The 24,238-nt window shown below is 37.3% G+C and overlaps 1 protein-coding gene across 3 annotated transcripts in view; it reads right to left on the bottom strand.

Moving 5' to 3' along the window:
• PTPRN2 (protein tyrosine phosphatase receptor type N2) overlaps nt 1–24,238 on the bottom strand; it is a 675,251-nt gene that overhangs the window by 486,797 nt on the left and 164,216 nt on the right. For all 3 annotated transcript variants that reach the window (XM_064445017.1, XM_064445019.1, XM_064445018.1), the window contains one exon: nt 18,945–19,058. In XM_064445017.1, the coding sequence (XP_064301087.1) occupies nt 18,945–19,058 (114 nt within the window). The remainder of the gene's footprint in view (nt 1–18,944; nt 19,059–24,238) is intronic.

The following is a 24,238-nucleotide window of genomic DNA, read 5'->3' as shown; positions in this document are numbered from 1 at the left end:
AAGGATTCTAACTTCAGTAGTGCCTTTATCTTATTGCTGCTTTTCTGGAATATGCTGCCCTGAATCCCTGCACAGAGGCAGGCAGTATATGATACAGCAGATGCTGAACCTTTTAAGTCTTTGACAGTTATGATTTTTACATAAATTGTAACATTAAGCCCAACGATTCTGTTTCATGTTTATGCTGCATCATTTAGATGAACCTGCTTCTTCAACAGGAACACAGAAGCAAAATAGTCAAACTAATTCAGTTTCCCATTTTTTTGCCTGCCAACATGTTTTTAGGGAGTCCTGAAACATTTTTGAGGTCTCTGGGAATAATAGAGACAGACCCTTAACACTCCTCCTCAGCCCAAAGAGATACCCAGGCGTCTTCCATCAAAATGTGCATGATCTGCTACAGACAGCATCCAGTGAATTGATGCCACCTTCTCTATCACTTCTCTTAGCAGGCCTGAGGCAGAGTATGACAGCAATGAGTCCTGTTCTTCAGTGAGCTCAGTGTCTTCAAAAATTCATAAGGCAAAAATCTGATTAAAATACTTTTAGAAGAGCACCTGTGACAATTTATGCTCCCTACAGGTAGCCAGCTTTCTAGAGAATTAGTGGATAACCCAAAAGTGTCTTAAAAAGGAATCTTATCCAAAATAATACCCCATAGCAATGACTGCCAGTGGAATACAGGTGAGGAAGACATAGCAAGCCCAGATCCTGCTAAACTGTTTTGGGACAGTATCTAGAGTACACTGGCATGCTTTTTCTCGCAGGATCATGACACCACTTTTCTGCTAATATTGGACTTCTGACAAAATTCTCCCTAAGCACCAGCCTTGACACTGCCTCTATACAGAAAGAAAAAAAAAAAAACATATAAAAAAAGAAATGAGATTTTTTTTTTGGTCTAGTAAAAAATCCTTTAGTTTTTTTTTCTATAGCAATGAAAATTCACTATAGAGCATTAGAAACAAAACTTGATCCCAGAGATAGCAATGGAATATGGGACCAACAGCAGTGAATCAATGCAGCCAGAATTTGATACTAATTAACAGCACTGTAAGAAATTAAAGGGTAAATGGACCTATTAGATTATCTACTTAGTATACTGTCCGTAAAGAAACAGCTTGTCTAACAGTCAAATGATGTATCATATGGCATAGTCACTCTGAATCCCAAAGCTGTCCGTCTTCAGAGGCTGTAGCATTTCTTACTGAAAAATAAGCCAAGACACAGATTTCAGGGCAGATGGAATGCAGCTTCCAGGAACTCAGTTTGCAAAAGATTAAGGGGCAAATAATTGGGTCCCTTCCACAGCTGGATCACAGTTAATCTTGGGGTGCCAAACAGGATTTGAAATAGATCCATGGCAGATTCATTTTTGCTCTTAAACTTTCCTGTACTTTTCCACATCATCATCGTTTCAGTGAAATCAGTCCATCTGTTTCACTACCCAGACCAGAAGGTGCTGATGTTTTCCTTTTCCATTAAAAGCACAAACACATGATGTATGAAAAATTCATAACGAGAATCAGTGGTGATACAGCCAAATTCAGAAAACAGAAGATACAGTGGAAATGTCTATGTGATATCCCGAAAAGTGAAGATGGGACAGTGGCCCAATGGCCTGTTATTGCAAAAACCTAACGCTAGCCTCCCATGAAACGTATCACTGGCCCACATGTCACCACTTACAAACCTGACTTCAAGAACCAGTTAGCTTCATTTATTAAGAAAACCAACCTTTACTCCTCATAGGCCAAAAAACATTAGGATAAAAATATTAGATCCTTTCATTTATGCCATACTGCAGGAATTAGAATCAAGGAGAAAGTGTCCTCTGGTGGAGCAGGCAGGGGAGCAGCGTGCTCTCCCTGGGCTCTGGCAATGTTTGTCCTTGAAATGAAGAGCTTTTTCCAACTGTGGCTCTACTTCAGAACAACTCAGGCTCCTTTGAGGGATGCCAAGGGATGTTCACAAAGAGCTTTGGAAGACCTGGTCGAAAGAAGCAGCTATTAACTACTGTAAAATAAATTTTAATGAAAAAAAAGGACAGAAATAGCAGGACAGCTATCCCAGAAATGTGTTATATCATTTTTTTGAGAGAACTCAAGAATCATTATGAATAATAAGAATTTTTTGCTTAAGGAAAGGCAATATTTTAAAAAAAAAATGTTTCTAATATTCATAGACTAAATTTGAGAGACAGACTGAATCTCACTGATCTACAAAGGACTTCTAGCTGCAATTATTGCTCATATTTCCTCCTATTTCATCATAGGTCATGGCTTCTTTGCTGTAACATTATTATTTTAGTTGCTTCTACGTATTACAAATACTTTTTCCTTAGTGATATACAGGAATTGTGAAGTCCCTAAACCACTGAGTGTCAGAAGTCATACAAGGGAAAAGCTTGTTCTATACTTGCTCTGTATCTTGCACTCTTTCCCTAAATATCTGCTACCGATCACTGTCAGAGGAGGATGTTCAGCTAGATGAATCATCTGAGTGAGCTAATACTGCACTTCATCATTTACTAGCCCAGAGCTATGGGATTTTGTGCCTATCCAGATTTGCTAGGTGGTTAAAACAAAAAATCACTTCTGGATTTGTTCTTTCAGTCTGCAGAAATATGTTAGCAGACCTAAATGAGTAAAGGGGAGCACAGGAGTAAACATAAAAATTCAAAAGAGTATTTTGCTGCCAGAGTAATAAAAATAAGAGCTTATTTCAGACAAAGTTCATCTGCAACTAAAAGTGCCAGCTACATGATGGGACTGTGCTTTTTCCAGGTATCTTCTGATGAAGTTTTCACCCTACTTTGCCAATACATGAAAACAAGGTGGATTCTATTCCACACCCCATGTTAAGTAGGGAAGCAAAACAGAGTCATTTGAGCAGCTCAAAGACTCTCTCTGAATAGTCTTACTGCAGGTTAAGTTTGCAATGCTCAGTATTAGAAACACTGGATGTAATGGTGGACAATTGATGCAAATAGCCGAAGTCCCAATGGCCCTTCATCTTCAACTTGTAAAGAAAGCAAATAGATACAGAGGTTAAGGAAAATTATTACTAAGGTTGATAATGTAATTTTCACAATTCTAAAGCTATAAGTTACAAAATAATTACTGGCACAAAGAGACATGTAATCTTAACTGGTGTAGGAGAAGACCAGTTCTGATGGGATGGATACATATATCTCACTCACTGTGCGTGGTCCAGCACTAAACACACTAATAAATATTAGCTTCCTTCCAACACCACACCCTATGAACATATGCACACTCTGCAATGATTGACATTTTATTGCTTAACTCAGCGAAAGAAAGCTGAGAAATTCTGCAGCCTAGAGACGAAGGATCCACTTTAATTTGATCTAAAGTTCCTTAAATCTTATTTATAGGAGTTGTAGTATGCATTTCACAAATCTCAAAGAATGTAAGCAACACTTGTGCAACAATGGTCTGTGCTTAATATGAGAGCTAAACCTAGAAATACTAAACTTAAATCCATTAATCAGAGTCCTAGAAAAGCAGGTAAGGAGGCTGATTGTTGATTATTCTCTAGATATCTGTGATTCAACCCCAGAGCGATAATTTTTCTTTCAAAAGTAGACGCAGAGACCTGATGAATCCTCTGGAAATTGAAAGAGCACATGGAAAATATAAGGTTCATTATTCAAAGTATTGAGTAGTACAGCAAGCACCACCAGGAAGAAAATTCTAAGTCCGTACTACTGTTTATAACAGGGATAACAGCTTCAGGGCATTTTCTCCCATCTCAGGACTGGTGACACTACTTTCAGGGTTCCCATATTTTCTTTAAATTCTGTTTTGTGGGATTCAGTGTCCTGCAGTGCAAAGATCAATATGCATGCTCCACCTGCTGCTTGCTCTTTATTGCACCGCTAAAGTTGCAGCATCCACACAGGGTGATGTTGGATGTTTTGGAAACTCTTATAAAAGGTTATAAATGCTCTGACTCTTACAAAAGGTTTCACCTGGCTTCTGACATCATGCTTGATTTTCATACCTAGAAATACCCATAAAAGCAACTCACCAACTCACCTAAATACACTGTCAGAAGACATACGTTCAGCTAATCAGACCCTTCTCTAGATGCATTTGTGAAATTATTTGTGCAGATGGAAAACTTAAAAGAGAAATCAAGTAAAAAAAAACAACTTAAAAAATAGATAAAATACTATCAGTAAAAATTAATAAAGAAAAGCTATTACACTTATACCTTATTCTTAATGCAAATGCCGTCTATGCCACTGGTAGCACAATAACAAAAAGTCATATTGATTTAATAATATGCAGCTTCCCAGAATGAATATTGTTACATTTCTGCAAGAAGTTTCATTTTAAAGGCTTGTTGGCCTATCGCTCAGTCATCCATGTGGGAAACCAAGACACTCTTAATCCTTGACCTTGGATCTCTCAAGCACTAGATGGTTGTATGGTTGTAAAACTCAGTCTGGAAAAGCCACTTCACCCAAGCCTTTCAATGTATCAGCACATATCCTCCAGAAAACAAGTACGTTTGGGTGGGGTGGTTTTTATTTTTGTTTTTTGGGTGTTTTCTGGTTTTTTTTAAGAAATGCTTTGCTTTCACTGTCCTAGACTAGTACTTCTGAGCATTTTTCTTCTACTTTTTGAATCCTTGACAAAGAAAAATGAAAATAAAGAGAAACATCCCAAAACACTCCTGTATGACAAAACACAGAAAATCAATGCCATTTCCTTCTCAGCATCACCCACCTTCAGTTGCAACTTGCTCAGTAAAACAGCAGGGAGGTGAAAGCCTCTAAAATGGCAGGTTTTATTATAAAAACTGATGCTTTCAGTAGCCTTAGCAAAGAGGGACTAACATAGAAACAAAGCTGGGTGCTGTATTTTGAAATTAATGAAATAGTATCAAATAAGGACATTCCAGACTTGCTTTCTTTGTAAGAGAGAAAATATTCAGTTTGACTATTCCAAAGATCTGTTACCACAGCATTTGTGAAATTTATAAAGGTACAATAGCTTTTTATTTTCCTCCTCAAAAGACAAATATTCTGAAAGATCCCAGTCAATCTACTGCATAGTTTTAAAGCATTGTTTTAAGAAAAATTGAAAATAATACTAAGTGACATAGAGACACTAGAAAATAAAAGACATGTAAACAGGTTTATCTTGTCCCTAGTTCAAAGAAAACTGGTGAAGTATGAAATAACAGAAATCACAAGATCACAAGAATATTCTCAAGGCTAAAAGCTGAACTACATTCTAATGAAGATAAGTTCATATCACCAGTTGTCAGGAAAGGGCCTGTACCATGACCTGTCAAACTGAAGTTCAAGATAAATCCAGGATCTATTCTAGCATGAGTTGCACAAAAAAGTTGATGCCAAAAAAACACAGCAGGATTAGAAACTGCCTGAGCACTTGCTATTCAACAAAGGTCAGAATTTGAGCACTGATTAGTTTATGCTGCTACACGGATAACTGATGGGTACCCAAAGGATTTCAGAAAAATAATTAAAATGTTGCAAAAGTATAGGCCAGGGCAAACTGCAGCAAAGTTGATTTTTTTTTTCAGTGACCCTGGCACTGGGAATTTGAAATTGTTTCTCAGGTCTGTTCAGTCTGTATAAGACTATTAAAGCTGTACCAGAAGCTGCTTATCCTTAAAGTACAACTTAATTCCTCTAAACACCTCTCCGCAGGGCCCGAAACACGGTTGAGCTTAAATATTGCATTCAGTGAGACACAAAGGACAAAATTCATGTGACTAAACAAAACAGCAGAGGTAATCAGCCGTGGACTCCCTAGTCAATGAAGAGCTAAGCAATATGGTCAGTGAAATCTAGGCTATGATTCACTTCATCCTACAGTTGTCTAAAATCACACAGATGAATCGCACCCTAAAAGCATCTGTTTCTCTGTTTATAAAGAAAGCCCCAGTAAACAGGGACTACAGACTCACAGCTGTTTGTGATGGATACCATCCACACAATAGGAGCACGTATTTTCAGTTCAGCAGCAGCAGAGTCAACCCAGGGTGGCAAAGTGTCTTGGGACTCACTGTCATTAAGAATGGGATGGGGTGGGGTGGGGGGCAAGCGAGAGTGGTGGAGGATTAATGCTTTTGCAAATTTGCAACCCCATAACATTTTTTTAGAGTTGAGATGGACCCCTGTAGAGCAAGCTTAAGCCTGCTATCAAGAGAGTTGCTAAAAGCACTTGAAAGAACATCTCCATCCATACAATATGTGCTGACACTACCAGAACGTGGATCACCTGCCTCTGTACACATCGAGCCAAGTGACATAAAGAAAAAGATCTACCGCTTTAAGAGGAGAGAGTAGATTTGTACTAGAGCTTTCTGTGGTGATTAGTTGCTACCATAAGAGATGAATGTCATCTCTTCCCAAAGTTCAAAGGAGAAAAACTCATCACAAGGAACCTGGGATGAGGTGAAGGGCAGAGTCGTAGACAGAAGTGAAGAACAAGCCAACAAGAAGGGCAGGATCATGTGTGAGAAATAACAGAGATACTTGCACATAAGGAGAAAAATAGGGTGGATTTTATAAAAAATGAGGGACTAGTTTTAGAGCCAATGTTTGTGTATGCACATATTTTTATATACTAATTTTGATACTGAAGGCATGTCTTCAAGACAACCCAGTATGATGTCAGTAATGCTTTACTATCGATGCTTGGCTGAGCCTTCAAATAATTTTTTTAGCATAATGCAGGAAGGAAATCTGTTGGTTCCTAAAGTAGATGAATGCAGTAGTAAAGATGAAACAATAATATTATTCAGAAAGATTTCAGCACAACAGGTAAGTGACCATTTTTCCTAAAATCTTATCGAAACATGAAGTGGGATTTCTTATATACTAAGAGCTAGAGCTAAGCACTTAATTAGACTGTCAAATCTAGGAGGACCAGAAGTAGATTAAATTTTGGATACTTCTACATAGTGATCAGGCACTGCAGTGCAAAGGAAAGATTAGATGATCATAACTAATCTAATTTTTAATTAAAATTTAAAAGCAAACGGGTTTTGTACTGCCCACAAGGGAGAAAAAGCTGAGCTCCACCGAGATGGGTTTAAGCATATTTTCCTCATGTATGAACTAAGCTTGGTATCCAGTCTATCTAATGTTATTCTCAGCTTAAAGAAAATTCTCCCATTTTAAGCAACTTACACTGAGGGCCATATTCCATGTTTATTTATTGACTGGTAGAATTTCCTCACAGTTTAATAAGAAGGTACTAAGAAGCTCTTAGTGTCAATGAACATTTTAATTTTAAATCAGTGTATTCCTCTCCAAGTGTTCACTGCCCTCTCCTCAAGCCTGCAGGTAGTGTCCAAAAAAGTTAACTTTGATGGAAGGAAAGGGAAGACTATTTTATCATTGTCTCTCCCACATATATGCAAACACATGCTAATGCTCAATCTTGCAGAGATTTTAAAATGAAGATTGGTGATAATGTTAGAGCTATAACTCAAAACATAAGATAATACATTTTCTGTCCTATGTAGGACTGATTGACTTATTCATTATTATTTCATTAGGTGGTGAGTTTAACCCTTCTATATATAAATTGTTTCCAGTTCAGTTCTGACTTCTGGAAATGTATTAGTTATTCATAAATATTTTATGAAGAGTTTAGGTGAACAATTTTAAACTGAATGAATTTTGTAATCTCTGTTTCTTTTTCCACTGGGAATGACTGGCCTAAGTCACATAGAACTGACCTTAGCAAATACTTTTCATGCATGGTGATAGTCATTAAAGGTAGTATATGTAGAGTTCTTTCTGAAATGAGGATAAAAATAATAAGCCTATCAGGTTAGAAATATATGGACGATGAATATCAAATATTGTCTGAAGAGTCTAAGTATTATTCTTTAAAGAGGAAAAGTCCAAATCTTTAAAATTTTGCCTTTTTTAGAAGAAAAACTACAGGAGATACCAGAAGGAGATTGAGGGAAAGAGACCCAAGGGGTCTTTAGCACAAGCATATTACACTAACCCTCCTCCTAGATAAGAGGAGGTTGCTGGCATGGACATGCTCTATGGAAAAAGAGCTTGTAGGAGCAGCAAGCAACCTGCAGGAGATGGAGGGGCTGGGAGTCTGATGGGAATGGCATTAACAGTGGGGATGCTGTCTAGCAACTACCCCAGAGAAAAGTGAAGCAAAGATTCAGGAGGGTTCCATATGTTGAGTGACCAGCTTAGGTCTCTGCACAGGAAAAAACTGCCTGTGGGTTGCTTCTGTGCAGGGTTAGGGCAAGTGGGTGACAGCAGGGAGGCCCCACAAAGGCAGGGAAATGCTGCACTTCCAGCTAGCGTTCAAGGGGCCATAAAAAGTCAAAGATGAAAGAAGGTATCTGTTTTGGAATTACATCTTGCATATGTATTTACTTTGCTGCTCAAATGGGAAAGAGGGAATTTTACAGAGAACAGACCTATCTCAGGAAGAGTTACAAATTGAAAAGGGATGTGGCTGAACAAAAACCTCTGCCCTTTTGATCGTGTAGAGTTTTGATTTAGGAGGGGTATTTAACATTGTTTTGCAGTATTGGCTAATATTAAGTCCCCCTAACATCTTGAATGTGACTAGTAGCTAGATGCCTGCTAAAATCTAACTATAAATGGAATATAAACCCGAAGTTTGACACTACACTGATTGTCGCTAACTGTAACACTATCTGAAATAACTGTAGTACTGCTAGAGTCTATCTGGAAAGATCTGAAACTCATCAAACTATTTGAAAAAGCTGAGCTGGAGTACTAAAGTCTCTTCACCAGCCTACTCTCCTGCAAGGGCTAGAGGTGGGAAGAGAGCATCTGTACCACATGCATAAGCAGCTCTTAGGACAATGGAGAAAAATAATGCTGCCTAACTTAGTACTTACTTACATTCAAAGAATAGTTTATGAAAGAGGTAATGTGGCCTAAGGAGTGCCTCTTGGCTTGCTTTCCTAGCATACTAATAAAATAGTAAAATAGAAGTGATTCTAATAGTCTATATTGGGTTATGTTAGGAGAATCGGCAGCAGTTCAAAGGAGGGTATTGCTCCACTCTGCTCAGCAGCAGTGTGGCCACATCCAGATTATGTGTCCATTTTTTGATCCAGTTTCTTGAACTGGGGTTCAGTAAAGAAACTGAGACACTCAAGAAAGTTATATAACCAGTAAGAGGAAATGGCACAGGAGCTGCTCTTGTATTGCGAAGAAGTGGCTAAGGGTGACTCTTAGCCACCAGCAATGCAGCCTACAGCAGCAGGGAGGGTAGCTGAAAAGACAACATAGTAAAATTCTTTCTACTTTTGGCTGATAGTAAAGCAAGGGGCAAAAGGCACATGTTGTAGTTTGGGTGGTTTAGGTTGGACATGGCAAGAACCTCTGCTCTCAGGGTCTATCCAAACAGGTCAAACTTTGGGTAAAACCCAGAGAGTTTTAAAATCCCTTTCCTTGGAGGTTTTCAAGACTTAGGCAGACAATCTGAAACAGACTGAACTAGATAACCTTCAGAGGTCCATCTGACCAGCACTTCTGTGATTCCTCTAAGCACTTCCATTTATTTAACATTAATTATTTGACTTGTAGTTGTTAAACCTTTCACATAAGGACAACACCAAAAGAAATTATACAGTAACATACCTCAGTAATTTCTCAGTATCTTTTCACCATGGAGAGATATGTAATATTGCATATTGGTCATTTACCATGAAAGACATAAACAGCTCTTAATGAGGACCAGTGTAGAATTTAAAGTTTGTGAAAAATACCCTGGCAAAAGATCTCACCTTGCAAATATCGCAATAAATGGCAACATAACAGTTCCTTGAAGACAGAGGGAAAGAAAAACTTTTGCAAAATATATATTGGTTGGAATAGCTCAGCAAACACAAATTGCCTGGAAACTCAGGAAGTTGAGTGGCCAAGACTTCATACAAGCTGCAGACAGTTTTAAGTTGTGCGATTGGACTTGTAAAGAAAAGGCAGGGGTCTCATCTGTGACTGCGTGACCTTCCTTCCATCCCTTTACTCCCACAACACAGACTTCTGCTAACTATGGCTGTTTCTTAACATTCAAGTGCAGCAAAAATATTCCAATGTATTACTAACCTGGCACTTGCAACACTGTGAGAAAAAACTAACACAAAACATGGTTAAATAAAACCCAATGATTAAGGAATTAAATTATTGTCTAAGGCTAACATATCTTTATCATTTTTAGATCATTTTATATTTTTAACATTTCATTTGTGCCATAAATTAAATCATGCAGTGTGATGCTATCTACAGGGGTAAGCAGCAGTCTCAAGAGCCAGATCTGGGACACACTGACTCAAATTAGTTGCTGCTTGTCAGCTGGCTGGCACCTGATGGAAGAAAAAAATCTACAGCTCCTCTCCCTCTACCCATTGCCTTTTTAGTCAATTTGTTTTCAGTTCGAAAGGTTAGTCAGCACCCTGAGCCCATGTGTCTAGTAGAATCCTCTCAGCTCAGAATAGCACCTATGCTCTTCCCCCGTACCACATATCCCCCCCTGCCTGATATCACACCTGCTGCACTTTTCTGCAGTACCTGTGGCTCCTCGCCATGTGTCCAAGATGGCCTTTTTCACCTATCAACAGGGTAAAACACAGGCTGGGTATGACAAACTACAAAACAGAGAAATAATGTATTGGCCGTAACATATGTATGTGAGAGCCAGCTGCTTCTAAACAAATGGGTAACAGCAATTTTACCCCAGTAGTTACACTAATACTCTTTTGCTCCTCTGCCTAGAGAGTGATTTTCAAAAAAAGCATTTAATGATATTTATTATACATGAAAACCTCAAGTCTGGTCAAATAGTGTTGAAACTGGCCTCACATATGAAAAACTAGTAGAAGGGAGACTGATAGATGGATGGAGAGTGCTTCCATCTCTAACAGCAATTTTTTATCCGAAAAACAAAAAAAAATTAATTGAATAGTGAATATGACAAGTATCTAAAGACTCAACACAGCTTTCTAGGCATGTATCAAAAAACTAGAGGATGCCCAGGCAGGAATTTTGCCTCTTCACAAAGGCAAGTAGAGCTACAAAAAAAACTTAGAGGGACAAAAAGATAAGTTTCTAAAATACTGCAGACTCAGCAGACTTACACTTTCTTTCCGAGTCAGAGGTTTTGCACTGTTAGATAGTTTGCAGGTAAAATAAAGACAAGAAAATTAATTATCTGACCATACTAAAGAAATGTGAAAATATTGCATTCAAAAAAACGCACACAAAGCCCGAAAGGGAGTAAAGAGTGCTAAGTCAAACAGAAGATGACTATTTAAAGCCTTCCTGAAAGACTGGAAACACTTTAGTTAAATAAGCAGTGCAGGTCTGTGCGATGTTTAATTAGAAACCAGACAGCAATAGGAACAAAAGGCTCAAAATGGGGAGAAAGTCCTTTTTACAACTTTAAGACTGTGAGAGCCTGCAAAAGAGAAACTGAGCAATGGACAAGTATTGGAGGGAAAGTACAATTTTATTACCATGAACCGCACTATCTATCCATGACCATACAAATATGTCCAGGCAAAACTAAAGAGGAGAAACTTGTGAAATACAGTGAGTATATACTAGGAATCAGCATGAAAGAAAACATAAGTGGAATTAAAAAAGAGATTTATTATCACCAGCCTTCGCAGGAAACTGCTACATTTGACAGAAGCATTCTGCCAAAGCTGTAATATAAGGAATGACAACATCTTAAGGAAAAACATTTTTTTTTTTTCCTGTATAACAAAGGAAAAAAAGAACTTTTGTGGGAATTCATACTGATTACTAAAACACAGTAAAGCTTCAATCATACCATGGTGTACTGTGAGGGACAAGATATACCTGTTGAGGTTTTGTATGAATAAGATTAAAATCATTATTTTGAAAAAGTAAGCCTAAATGTTTCAGAATTTAGAGTACCTATTATAAAGCTAAAAATATGCCAAATACTAGGTGTCATGAAAAGTTGACATCTTAAAAGAACGTGAGGCAATGTAGATAGAGATAAAATCTGTAGGTAAAGAAATGCAATCAATATCGAAATAGTGAAGGAAAACAAATTCCCTCTTAATAAACAAATACAGAAGAAAACACTGGCAGTGCAATGATAAAAAAAGTCTTATGCTGAATATGTAAATGTGCTATAATTATAGATTAATGGTACAAAATGGCATAATTAGTTTGGATATGCTATGTTGTTATTCACAGTTTCCAAAAGTAGCGTTATTAGAGAATAGAGCAGCTAAAGAAGTAATCCCATGCTTGAATTGATATTTGCTGACATTCCAAGTGTGGGAATAACTGATAATGAACTGCAATTCGATTACTGTGTTAAGTGTGTTTTAAAAACGTATTATGTACCCATCTCACTTGAAGCACAGTGTATGTCCAGTCCAATGTCCTGCAGAAGGTGTTAATTCTTTTTTAAAGAATGATCTAAGAGAATAAGAATGAAATCAGAGCCCCATGTGACATCATTAACAGGGTAGCATGTTAATGAATTACCCAAATATAAAGACTTTCTTTTGTTGAGATGTTGCTCAGTCTAATGCTGAGAAGGCGGCAGCCATCCAGAGGAAGCCTGGCGAGCTTGATCAGCGAAGTCCAATGGGAACATTAAGAGACATCTTTGGTTTCTTCCACAGGAGGAAGAAAGAGGGACAGTCTCCAAATTTCAAAGATCAGGAGAACATACTGTGGAAAAGCCAGCACAGAGAGCTTCATGGAAAAAACTAAGCATTAATACGGAGGTTCAAATCCACGAGGTGCCACAGAGAACTTCAAAACAAAGGAGGCAAGGCAGGAATTGATTGACAGCCTTTGATATTTGCATTTTATTACCAATAATTTCTATGTTTCCTTTGGAAGAAGAGTTGTAAAGTTATCTGGGCCACAAAGAATTTCATATATTCTGATCCCAGTCAGCAATCATCACTGCTAGTTGACAGAAACATGACAAAGAAGACACACAGACCTTTTCTCCTTTCTATCAAACATATTAGTTAATGTGTTATTTTATCAAAAACACAGGTAAAATCTCTGATCGATCATTCTTTTTAGACAAAAGGAATACAATGCTATTGGGCTGACATACCTATCTTCTAAAAAAGCAATATTCAAATGATGCAAAAAGCTTTATACAACAGTGTTATGAACACAGATAAAACCAAACATATATTAAGTTCTCTTCTGTACTTTCAAATATCTTTCCCACAAAACACAGAATCTGCTTTGCCCCTATAATCAATTTTTGTAATGCAAATATATTCTTCATAAATACTAATTTCCTGGACAGAACATTTTTCATAAATAAATGGCAAAGAGCAAGTCAGTGCCATAGCAGACTAAGTCTGGTAAGCAGATTTCAAAGTGCATTCTTTCTGCTGTTTTATAAAACAAAACTACTTGCTTTTTCTGAAACTCATTCTTAGTTTTCTGAAGTTCTATTTAGGTTTTGAAGACCAAAAAATATCGGAGGTGCTTTAGCCCTGAACAAAGTCAGGAATTTTTTGTAGCCTTTTCAGTGCGTTATTGTCCATTGAGCCAAAAAGTTACGGCAGCATGACAGGGATAGCAGAGGAAGGCAAAAGCCCAGTGCTGGCTGAGTTCCTCCAGCGCAGCATGTCAGGGGGGTTATGTTTCAATTCCTGCCTTCAGCGGCCACCGAAGAGAACTTGCTAAGTACAGAGATGTCTGGAGCAAGCTAATGCCTGGGAAGTTTCATGTAAATGCACTGCTCTATTCAAGTAAAATAATATTTTTTTTCCTGAAGGCCAAAAGAAGAGTTTGCCTTCCTTTATATCAATATTTGAATTTAAAGAAAAGCCTACTTTCTCCACTTCTCTTGTTTTCAGCCTTCCATATACCTCCATAATGATGTGATAATCACCTTGCAAATATGTGCAAGAGCTGCATTATTCCTTTTAAGTTTCTTTCAAAACTGAGCTTATAAAGGTTTACTTTCAAGTCCGTTACCTTCGTCTCAGTAACAAATGATACTTTGCCTTGAAAAATAGTCCTGACTGAAATATTTAGCAACCCTTTCGTACTTCACAAGCTGCATGTGACAAGTCACACTCATTTAAATTTTCAAGTTAACTGATTGTAAATCATTTTAGTTTTTAAAACAAATTTGCTGTAAGAGTATAAAATTATTTCTAGCAAAGTTATATTAATCACCTCACACTTAATTAGTTAAAATTAATTTAGAACAAATATTTTTTCTCCCTGTCAAGAGCTTTCTGGATTGCAAAGACGACAAATGAGGGAAAAAGTGTTATTTTTTTCAAATAGTCTGTAAATCTGTTGTCTATTTCCACCTCTCATGAGTCTCTCAAGAATATCTTGCTGACTTGAGCTAAATGAATGTAAAAGCATATCATGCTCTTTTAGGTTCTCCTAATAACACTATTGATATTTGAGTATCTTAAGCAGGTCTTTCTTCATAATAGTGAAAAACAAATTGCTTTCCTTTAAAGTAAAATTTAGAACAAGAAGGTGTTATAGCAAAAATTAAGTAGCAACAAGCATACTCAGGAATCATTTAGTAATGACTCCAACTTACATAAACAAACCAAAAAACATTTATCTGATTTGTTTTCCAAATAGGCATGCTGCAGGGTTCTGCAGTAAAGTGACAACAGCTGTAATTTAGTTAAAATTTAAGTAAAACAGAAAACAGGACCTGAACTACCAATTATTAGTCTAACATGCCATGCATCTAAGATATAGTATCCTGTTGAACTGTGCTAGAAACAGTGTCCACCGGGCATACAGCAGACACAAAAATATGACTTCTAGCTCAGGAGAACCATATGCCATGAAGCACATAATGCTGAGAAGGTATGAACGCTGTGAAACACTTCTGTATGCTTGAACTTTCCTTACATTTTTTCCCTAAACACAGACAGTAGTCACTCCCAGAGGCAGAATCCCAAGTCAGACGGACACTTCTTGTGACCCTGAGCAAACACCCTTGTTCTGATGTTTTTAAGGAAATATGTCCTCCAGGCTCCATCTCTGAGCTCTTCCTTCTAGTAATGCTCATTGCTACGGCAGCTGCACTTCCACAGAATTAGTACCATGTTATTAGCTAGCCTGAATCACTGGTTAGAAACTATTCCATGAAACAAATGTAAATCCCTCTTGGAGTAAGGAGGTTGACAAATACTACTGTTCTCTTTTATTATTACTTATGCTGATATTTCAAGTACTATTTATGCATTCATGCTTGAGTTATAATGTACCATGATTAGTCCTCACATCTCATTTTCCATACTTCTAGTCTTACAGGTCAACTATCAATATGAAACTGTTTCCGCAATCTTGCTAAGAATCTTAGCGATTTAATCACTTTGCCTTCGCAGTAAGATTGTCGAGACAAGAAGAAGAAAGAAAAATATTTTATAATCTACTTAATCTGTTTAAGTAAAAAAAAAAAAAATTATTTTGTGCATTGTAGCTCAAACAGGGAAATGTATAGCTGATTTACCATTCTTGGTATATTCCAAGAAGTATTCTCTCCCAAGCTGGACAAGAGGATGCAGATCAACCATAGGGATAATAAGTATTTCCATTTCCTTCAGGCACCACTCATTCACCTCTCTATGCAGATACTTCCTTCATTCCCCTTTTCCAATGATTTAGTCCTATCTAAACATTGTTTTCATTGTTCTGTTTATTCGACAATGAGAAATGTTTTAACTCCTCATAAATTATAGCACTACCAATTTCAGAAAGTGATTCACCATGCTTCAGCCACTGTGAGAATGGCTTTTCCTTTATAGATAGTTACATTTATAAAAATTGAATCTTCAGGAAATCTTCTTCATTAAGGGTATTTTGAAAGATTTGACTGACTCAAGGGCAGCGTGAGTGAAAATGCCATGAACAAGGGTATTTGAATTCTAACAGATAATTTCTTTGTAGGAAACGCTAATATTCCAAGCCATTCATTTCTATCATCAATCGACTAGTAGATAGTGTAGACAAAGATAGACTTACTGTGTAAAGACATAAAAACTATATCATTATGAAACCTGAATTCAATTTTAGTCAAAGTCCATTATTAAACAGATTATCATCAAGTGTGTCACTCATCTAAGCCTCTGTCGTATGCTTCCCTACTGTAGTAAACATTTTGAGCTGGCACAATCACAAATGATATTTGCTATTCATATCATGTTGTCCTTTGTTTTATAGCACCTGACCATACAACCTTCCATTTCAACCTTCATTCAAATACAGGCATGACTTAGAAGTGATCACCAAATAGGAAAGAAAGAGGACATGAATTTTACGAGGCTTTCTATGGATTTTTTTTTTTTTATCCAATGGAAATAGATATTAAACAGACAATTGCTAGGAAAATATAGGAGATTAGTAATACTGCAAGATGACACACCAGGAAGGAAACAAAAAAGAAAAACCAAGTTATATTAGAAAAATAAATAAATAAATAAAACCCTAGAAAACCACTCAAGTTAATAACCTCCAAAATATCTGGTCCTTAACTATGTGTATGTCTAACAAAAATAGAAAGTGTTCAATATAGAGATTATGAAAAGTTTTACTTGTTGTGGGACCTACTACATAGTCTTCCAAGAGAAATATATCTTACTCTTTACAAAAAGGAGAGAACAGATACTGTCCCCTATCCCTTCCAGGGAAGTTGGCCATCACCAAGTGGAGCTAGCCAGTACTCTTTTGGAAAGGACAAGAACAGAGTATTACATAGATAAAAGAAATAAGACCTCTGAAAAAGTGAAGCCCTTTCTTGAAGTTACCTGAAACATCTGTGCGGGCTTGACAATGTCTTGCTTATCTATACAGCAGAAATGGTCATAACATTTTGCATTAACTCTGCAAGTGACCATCACAGCCAGCAAACAACCTAAGGGCTAGATGTATTACGACTGATAGCACCAGCAAACAGCAGAGTCTTCTCTGAGCCACCTGATGTCAGTAATCCATTAATCTGATAGCCTGTATTGATTCTACTCCTTCCGTATTTCTGTCCTCACTAAACACTTCAGAATTTGCCAAGGATACTGAGAGAAAAAAAAAAAGTGATTTTATCACATCAATCATTTGAACAAGGGCATTCTATTATCTTCTACAGAAATATTTAAGATTCTCACCACTGGGATACCCACAGGCCACAAAAACTGCCTGCAGAAGTTTTATATCAGTTCAAAGCACATATGCATTTGTGTATGCACCTCTAAATGTCATGAGAGAGGAAAGATAAAAGCAAAAGTACTTTCATTCTGCACCACAGTTTCAATCTCTGTGTTCCTTGTGTTTCTTTTCATTCTCATGCTATTAAAAAATGTGACACAAATCCAAATTTCAATGTCCAAGTTACCTTAAAAGAAGCATACTACAGTTTACTGCAACAGATACATCCAGGAAGGTGGGTTGTTGATAACAGAGACCCTAGGGAAGGCTGGTTTGTTGATCAAAGAACTTAGTTAGGGGGAGGTCACATGAATGTAGTTGAACTAAACAAAATCTTATGGTAGTCAGGGAGGTAGAGACAGGTAAGCATCATTTGAGATGGCCTGGGGTATCCCATCAGGTACATGACCCTCCAGAAGGGCCTGGGTCTCTGCAGGTCTCTCACCTCTGACGTCCCTGTGAGGAAGCTTTACATAGGACTCATTGCCTATATTCAGGCAATGTAAAGGAGTGCTGGCTGTCCCTGCAAGCACGATCAACTTAGATTTCAATTTAGGTGTCTTAGTGAGATGGATTTGGCCTCCCTTCTTCACTATATTCAAACAGAGAGCAGATGCTAGCTTTTCCACTCATACAATGTTGCACTGATAAAATAGTATTTTCATAAATTTGCTTGCATAATTTAGCCTTTAGACAATGACAAGTGAAAGAGGCACAAGTACTATTCACATGTAACCGTTAATCATCCAGGAGTTACTACAATCAAGTTTTGTCAAGTTTGTTTCATTTGGATGGGCTGCTGGACAGTAAATAAACCCCTGGAAATTTTCTGAATGCTCTAAATCAGTGGTTTCCAAACTAGAAGTCCAACCTCTAAGTACAGTCATGAACTTCCAAGAAGTCAGTTTTTTCCTCATAATTAAACCTGCATCATGCTAATACAATATTACTAGTTTATAATTGAGATTGTAACTGGAAAAGTATTTAGGAACAAACACCCACACAGATGATGCAAGCACAAAATGAACCATTCCAACAGTCCTCTTGGAACAATTTAGATCACAACTTTTTCTTGGTCCTGCGGCTGTCTACAGCAGAGGTATATTTCACATATTAGTACCCAGAATGTTTGTTCACCTTATGGGCTTTCATTTCATCCAAGTTTTGATCTGTTAGTTCAAGTTATGCCGTTCAGAAGCTAGAATATCCTTTCTGGCTTTGGAAAGAGCACAGAGATTAACTTTGGAAAGCTGAATAAAAATGAAAAGGAATACAGTAGATGCAGCTTGTAATGAAATCAGAGCAGTTCTACTTATCTGAATTCATTAGAAAATTAAGAACTGCTTCTACCTCACTTGAAGTTGTGTTTTTGCCCATGCACCCTGAAATAAGCTGTGGTGCAAAAGTATACATGGCAAGTTATTTTTCTTTCCTCCTGATTTATTTATATGACACCAGCATTCACAGAAGCTAGAATTTTATTATACAGAGTGTCAGTCACAGATATGCACTATATAGAGAGGAAGCACCTCTCCTGAAATTGCTTCAGCAAGTCCTTGTTGCAGATTCAGCGAGTCAGAAGGCTTTTTACTTTTATAAACTCTGTGCTACTGGGCCTGGAACACACTGCGTTCAAAAACTTCTGAAGACGTCACCTCAGAGGGAGCACAAAATAATTGTAATCCGTGGTACAACTAACCCTACTCCAGACTTTTTACTGTACCTCTGTGTGAGAGCTTCTCCAGGATGATCCTCAGGCGCTGAAGAACAGGGGGTGAAATGTCATATTTATAGATGTCTATTACTGGCACTCGCTGACATCTCCCAAATATTCCATCTGCAGGAGAGAGAAAAAGAAAAGGAAAAATATACATTGTTTTCTGAGAGGAAGCAGCGCGTGATGAGATGTGCATTCCCAATGTATCCTAATTATATACTGAAGGAACATTTTGAAAGACATTTTTAAAAGCTATCAAAGAACTAACAAAGTCATGAGACAGGGTATTTTCTACCAAAATAAATAAATACTGGAAAGAATATTAGTTGGAGAAAGAGTCTGTTGTACAAGTTATGCACACAGTTTATTTTATAAAGTAATTTCAGAGGTCTGTCTCCCAAATCTTTTGATGTAAGGCTTCTTTACTGACAATTCAGTGGGAAAAAATATTAACGTTTGGCGCCTACTATGTTGCAGATGAAAAGTGCAGCATCCAGAAATATAAATATTAATTTTCAGAAACTATGAGGATTTGCTGAAACATTTTTAATGCAGGAGCTGTGTGTTAGGCATTGGTAAATGAGAACTGAATCCGTAATGGCTAGCAAAGACTCATTTCAAGAAGTACCCTCTAATGAATGCAATAAAAGAAAGCAGCTCACAGAACAATGAGATATAAATGTGGCCTAATTTATTTAGCTCCATTCCATTTGTCTAAAATGACAGACTCTTCTCATCAATGTCTTTTCAAATCACACCTTCTAATTAATTTAGCTTCTTATTAGTCTTTATTTAGAGAATTGTTCATTTTGAGACAAGCTTCCTGTGTATGTGTGGGAGGAACAGGGAGTTCAAACATTCAAATTACCTTTCTCTTTTTCATACAAAAGACTAATTCAGAGCCTAGGTGCTTCACATACAATCTGACCATCTGCAATTCTAGGCCTCTGAGAAAGAAAGTGGTTTCATTTATTGTTCAAAACAGTTCTTTTCTATATAGTGATCCAAAGGAAGCAATTTAAATGCAACAAGTTTAATTAGCAAAATATTCTACTGCAGTACTAGTTTTAACACAGTAATTACTTCTGCTCTGATATTACATCCATGCTCAAAAAGGATAGCTACATCAGATTAGCAGAAAATAACGGTAAGTATTAATTTGCAAACGTCCATTACTTTCTCTGCTACTTCACAGAGCTAAAAGACTACAAATGGGAACTACTGGCCCAGCTGTTCACTAAACACAAATAATGGCATAAAAGAAAATAAACCAATCCAGGATGCAGAAAAAGGGCATTATTAGCCTTCACTGTTAAACACAAATACCTCATTGAAATTAGCCAACTTTCACTTTCTTTGCCTTTCCAATCCTCCTGTCACTTACAACCGCCAAATTAAGTTAATTCAAATTAAAAACTTACCTCTGAGTCTAATTTTGTTATTGGAAACTAAGTTTAATTTAGAAACCATGTACACAGACCCAGTTTGGTTTTCTGCCATATAATGCATAAAGCAGCTTAACAGCAGATTAAAATATTCATCTCCATTTAAAAACCTGTTGCTGCTGGAAACAAGCAAAGTCTATAAATATCAGTTGCTTGTAAATGGATGAATAACAGGAATAAATAAGGTCCTGATTCAGAAAGGAATAGAAGAACATTTTAGTCTTTAAGAACAAGATTCTTCAAAATGAAACATGACCTGAAATAGCCAACTCTATTTTGGAATACCACCATACCAGCTACAAATAATTAGGACAAAATATATGTTGATATAAACAACTAATATTCCACAATTCTTTAAAGATAACGTACCTTAAAAATAATTATAAACCTATTTTAGAGTCTAGAAAAACTTACAGATGCAGCATAAATTAAAGTTTTTTTGTATTAAGTATCATTTAAAGATATCTCAATGGATGCAAAAGCTAATTCACCCACAAACTCTAGAAGAGACCTAACCTTTTGTTCTAAAACCAGAGTTTTCAGAAACCTTTAGCCTACCGCCTTTGAATAGAACAAAACCTATTTAAATTCTAAAATTAACAATTAGCACATGAGTCTGAGCTGCATTATACAAGCTATCCAAGAACATTAGACCTGCTTAGGGAGAAACTGCAAGTTATTTTGGCTTTTGTACTTGAAATATGGGCATAATAAGCTTTGAAGAGGCTGCAATCACAAATAACGCTCTGCTCTGCTAAATGCAGTAGTAGGAGAGTTGAGAAGGAGCAGTATGCCCCAAGGAGCGGTTGGCAAATACCATCTCTAAAATACAGAGGGTCTTTATAGTGGGGATTACAGTTGGACTGGGGTTGTGCAAATAGTAGATTTCATAGTTCAGTTCAGTAGCTTTTTTACAAAAAGTAGGAATTTTCCCAGGTTTTTCTATTTGTTTGGGGTTTTTTTCTTTTTATTTGATTGCAAGGTTTCTGTGGCAAGATTTAAACCCTAAAAAATTAAATTGAGGATGAGCATTCACTTTCAGGGTGGGGAAAAAAAAGCAGGGGAGGGCGATTTTATAAAAAAATATTTGTAAAACTCCCCCCTTTTTCTTTCCAAGAAATCTACTTGGCAGATGCGGCCCAAACTCTGAAATGGCTTTGGTCCAGCACAAACATCATTTTCAGTTAAATTACAGCTAATGTTTAAAAACTACCCAGCTTAGTCTGCCATAAACTATCCCAAAACACTGTGATCTTTACAGGGAGTAAATACGTTGTGTGTCTTTCTAGACCAGCTGCACCCACCTCTGGCACAGGGCGATATCGGTGGGGCTGTTGCAGCACGCTGGTGTCCGAGCACTGTTGTGCACCTGTTTGACCTCTAACAGCCCCCAATGAGCAAATCGCCCAAAGCTGTCATGGAGCAAAAAGGAAAATGGGAAAACTCCCAGATTTTACAGTAAATGTCATACGGTGGAGGAAGTTCAAAGCATGAGTGATGCTTTAATAACTGCCATTCAAGGAAAAGCCTTCTATGCCTATAGCCATTAAGAGTGTGTTCATTCTGAACTTTGATTAAAATTGTATTCAGAGAAGGAACGTAATATGCAAAGGACATCTGTTCTTTACACATGCCCAGAATGAGGGAAGGTTAAGACAACCGATCAATATACACATATGGTTGCTATTAAAGTGCTATCATTTGCTAACCGTTAGCAAAAAGGAGTATCTGAAATTTCCATAGTAATATCTTATAAGTTATACTTAGACCTGGAAACATCTGCGTTAACAGCATGGTAATGTTGACTTTTAGATGGCTCCTACATTTGTTTCCAAAGAAGAGAGTAAAACAGAAAAATAATATACCCAAGGAGACAGTGAGATGCTTCTTTATGTGTTTGGCTATTTTGCCAATAGGTTTAATATTTGAGAAAGGATGCAAGCATAAATTTTTAAGAGCTGCTATTTAAAATATTGAATTCTGACAAATATATATTACAAAGTTAGATGCTAAGATTAAAAGAAGAAATTTAACCTAACCCAGGTGCTCAAAAAGATCTCAAATAGTGGCAGATGAACCTCTTTTATTAGAGACAACACCCTGGAGCATGGTACATGTATTTACACTGAATATTTATCAACTTCTAGTGGAAAAAATACAACTGACAGATTAAACAGTGAACAGGTCAAAACACAAGTTCTGGGAGGCTGATTTTTGAGGGACATTTAGAAGCAAATGGAAAACTCCCATCTTAATGCATTATTATGTGTACAGTTCTGGTCCCCGCTATACACAAAGGGTGTGGACAGGCTGGAAGGGGTCCACCAAGATGATCAAAGGACTGGGAAGCTGCCATACGAGGATAGGCTGGGAGAACTGGGTTTGATCAGCCTTGAGAAAAGGAGGCTTAGCAGGGATCTCGTCCCCATGTACCAGTACTTAAGGGGCAGCTATAAAGAAGATGGAGACTCCCTTTTTACATGGAGTCCCATGGAGAGGACTTGCTCTTGGGGAGATTCTGATTGGACACCAGAGGGAAATTTTTCACGGTGAGGACAGTCAACCATTGGAATAATCTCCCCAAGGAAGTGGTTGACTCAGCCATGTTGGATGCCTTTAAGAATCATCTGGACAGGGTGCTGAGCCATCTTGTCTAGACTGTGCTCTTCCTAGGAAGGTTGGACTAGATGATCCCTGAGGTCCCTTCCAACTGTGATTCTCTGATTCTGTGTGACTATTGCCCATTTGCGATTAATTAGTGGATATTTATGATCTCTATTACCTACTGAGGAAGGAAGCACCACATTACATTCATGACTGGCATTAGGCACTGAATTATATAAGAAGACAGCATGAAAAACCATAGTCTGAAACACAGTTTTGAAAAGTTCATTGTACCAACATGTTCACTTGGTAAGGTAGACAGGCATCACATGCTTAACAGGCACTAAAAAGTCTTTGGAAACTTGCACTGAGTGACTGCTTTCACCTTGAAAGCAAGACTATTTGTGGGCAGCTGATTCATTCAATTCATTTTAAGTAGTGTTTCCTACAAAAAAAAAAAAAAAACCAAAAAAAAAAAACCAAACACCACCAAACCCAGTGTATAATAAATTGTCCTTTGCTGGAGAAGCAGATCCCATCCTGGAACCACCGAGTATGGCTAACCTGACAACTGAAACTAAGGTATACAAGACTTGGCACAGTTTTGAGTAATACCAGCAAAAAAAAGAATGAGTTCTTGTTGAATGTATTTTGCTACTGAGCAAAGCTACGAAGAGTGGTAGAGACACTGGAGCTTGTCTGCAGACTGATGAAGGCTTGATAGATGTAAATTAAAAGACTGTGTTCTGCAGTAATTAACTATTTAGATTTACATGCAGTGAAATTTTCACATGGCACTGACAAGTAATGCTTTGAAGCACCCAGTTCTTCTGCTCTTCAACCTTCCTGCAGCAGCTGGAAAGGTTGCGATTCTCTGGACAGTGACAGTACTTGCATAAATGGGTCAACCAATGCTTCAGCTTCCTTACCCTAACTACCTGGCAATTGTTAGAAAATTATAAATTAGAGCTTTGTATAAAAAGTTTTCCCCTACATTGCAGGCATCATGGTTTGGTCCTGTGTCGTAATGTAAACAAGAAAGTCCACAGACCCAGCAGTGTGTCAAATGGCATCTGTTGCCACCTTTGACTGTATCATTTATGCTCTTGCAGTTAATCAGAGAACTTCCCCTAATGTTTCTGCTGAGTTTTCAGTGGGCATCGTTCTTCAGCAACTTAACCTTCTGTAAAAAAATCATTCTTTCTTCTCACTGAATATGGACATTACTTCACCATCCTTTCCCCAGCTATT

Source organism: Phalacrocorax carbo, chromosome 2 (assembly GCF_963921805.1).
Source record: "Phalacrocorax carbo chromosome 2, bPhaCar2.1, whole genome shotgun sequence".
Taxonomy (NCBI): Eukaryota; Metazoa; Chordata; class Aves; order Suliformes; family Phalacrocoracidae; genus Phalacrocorax; species Phalacrocorax carbo.
This window is presented reverse-complemented; position numbering and strand designations above follow the sequence as displayed.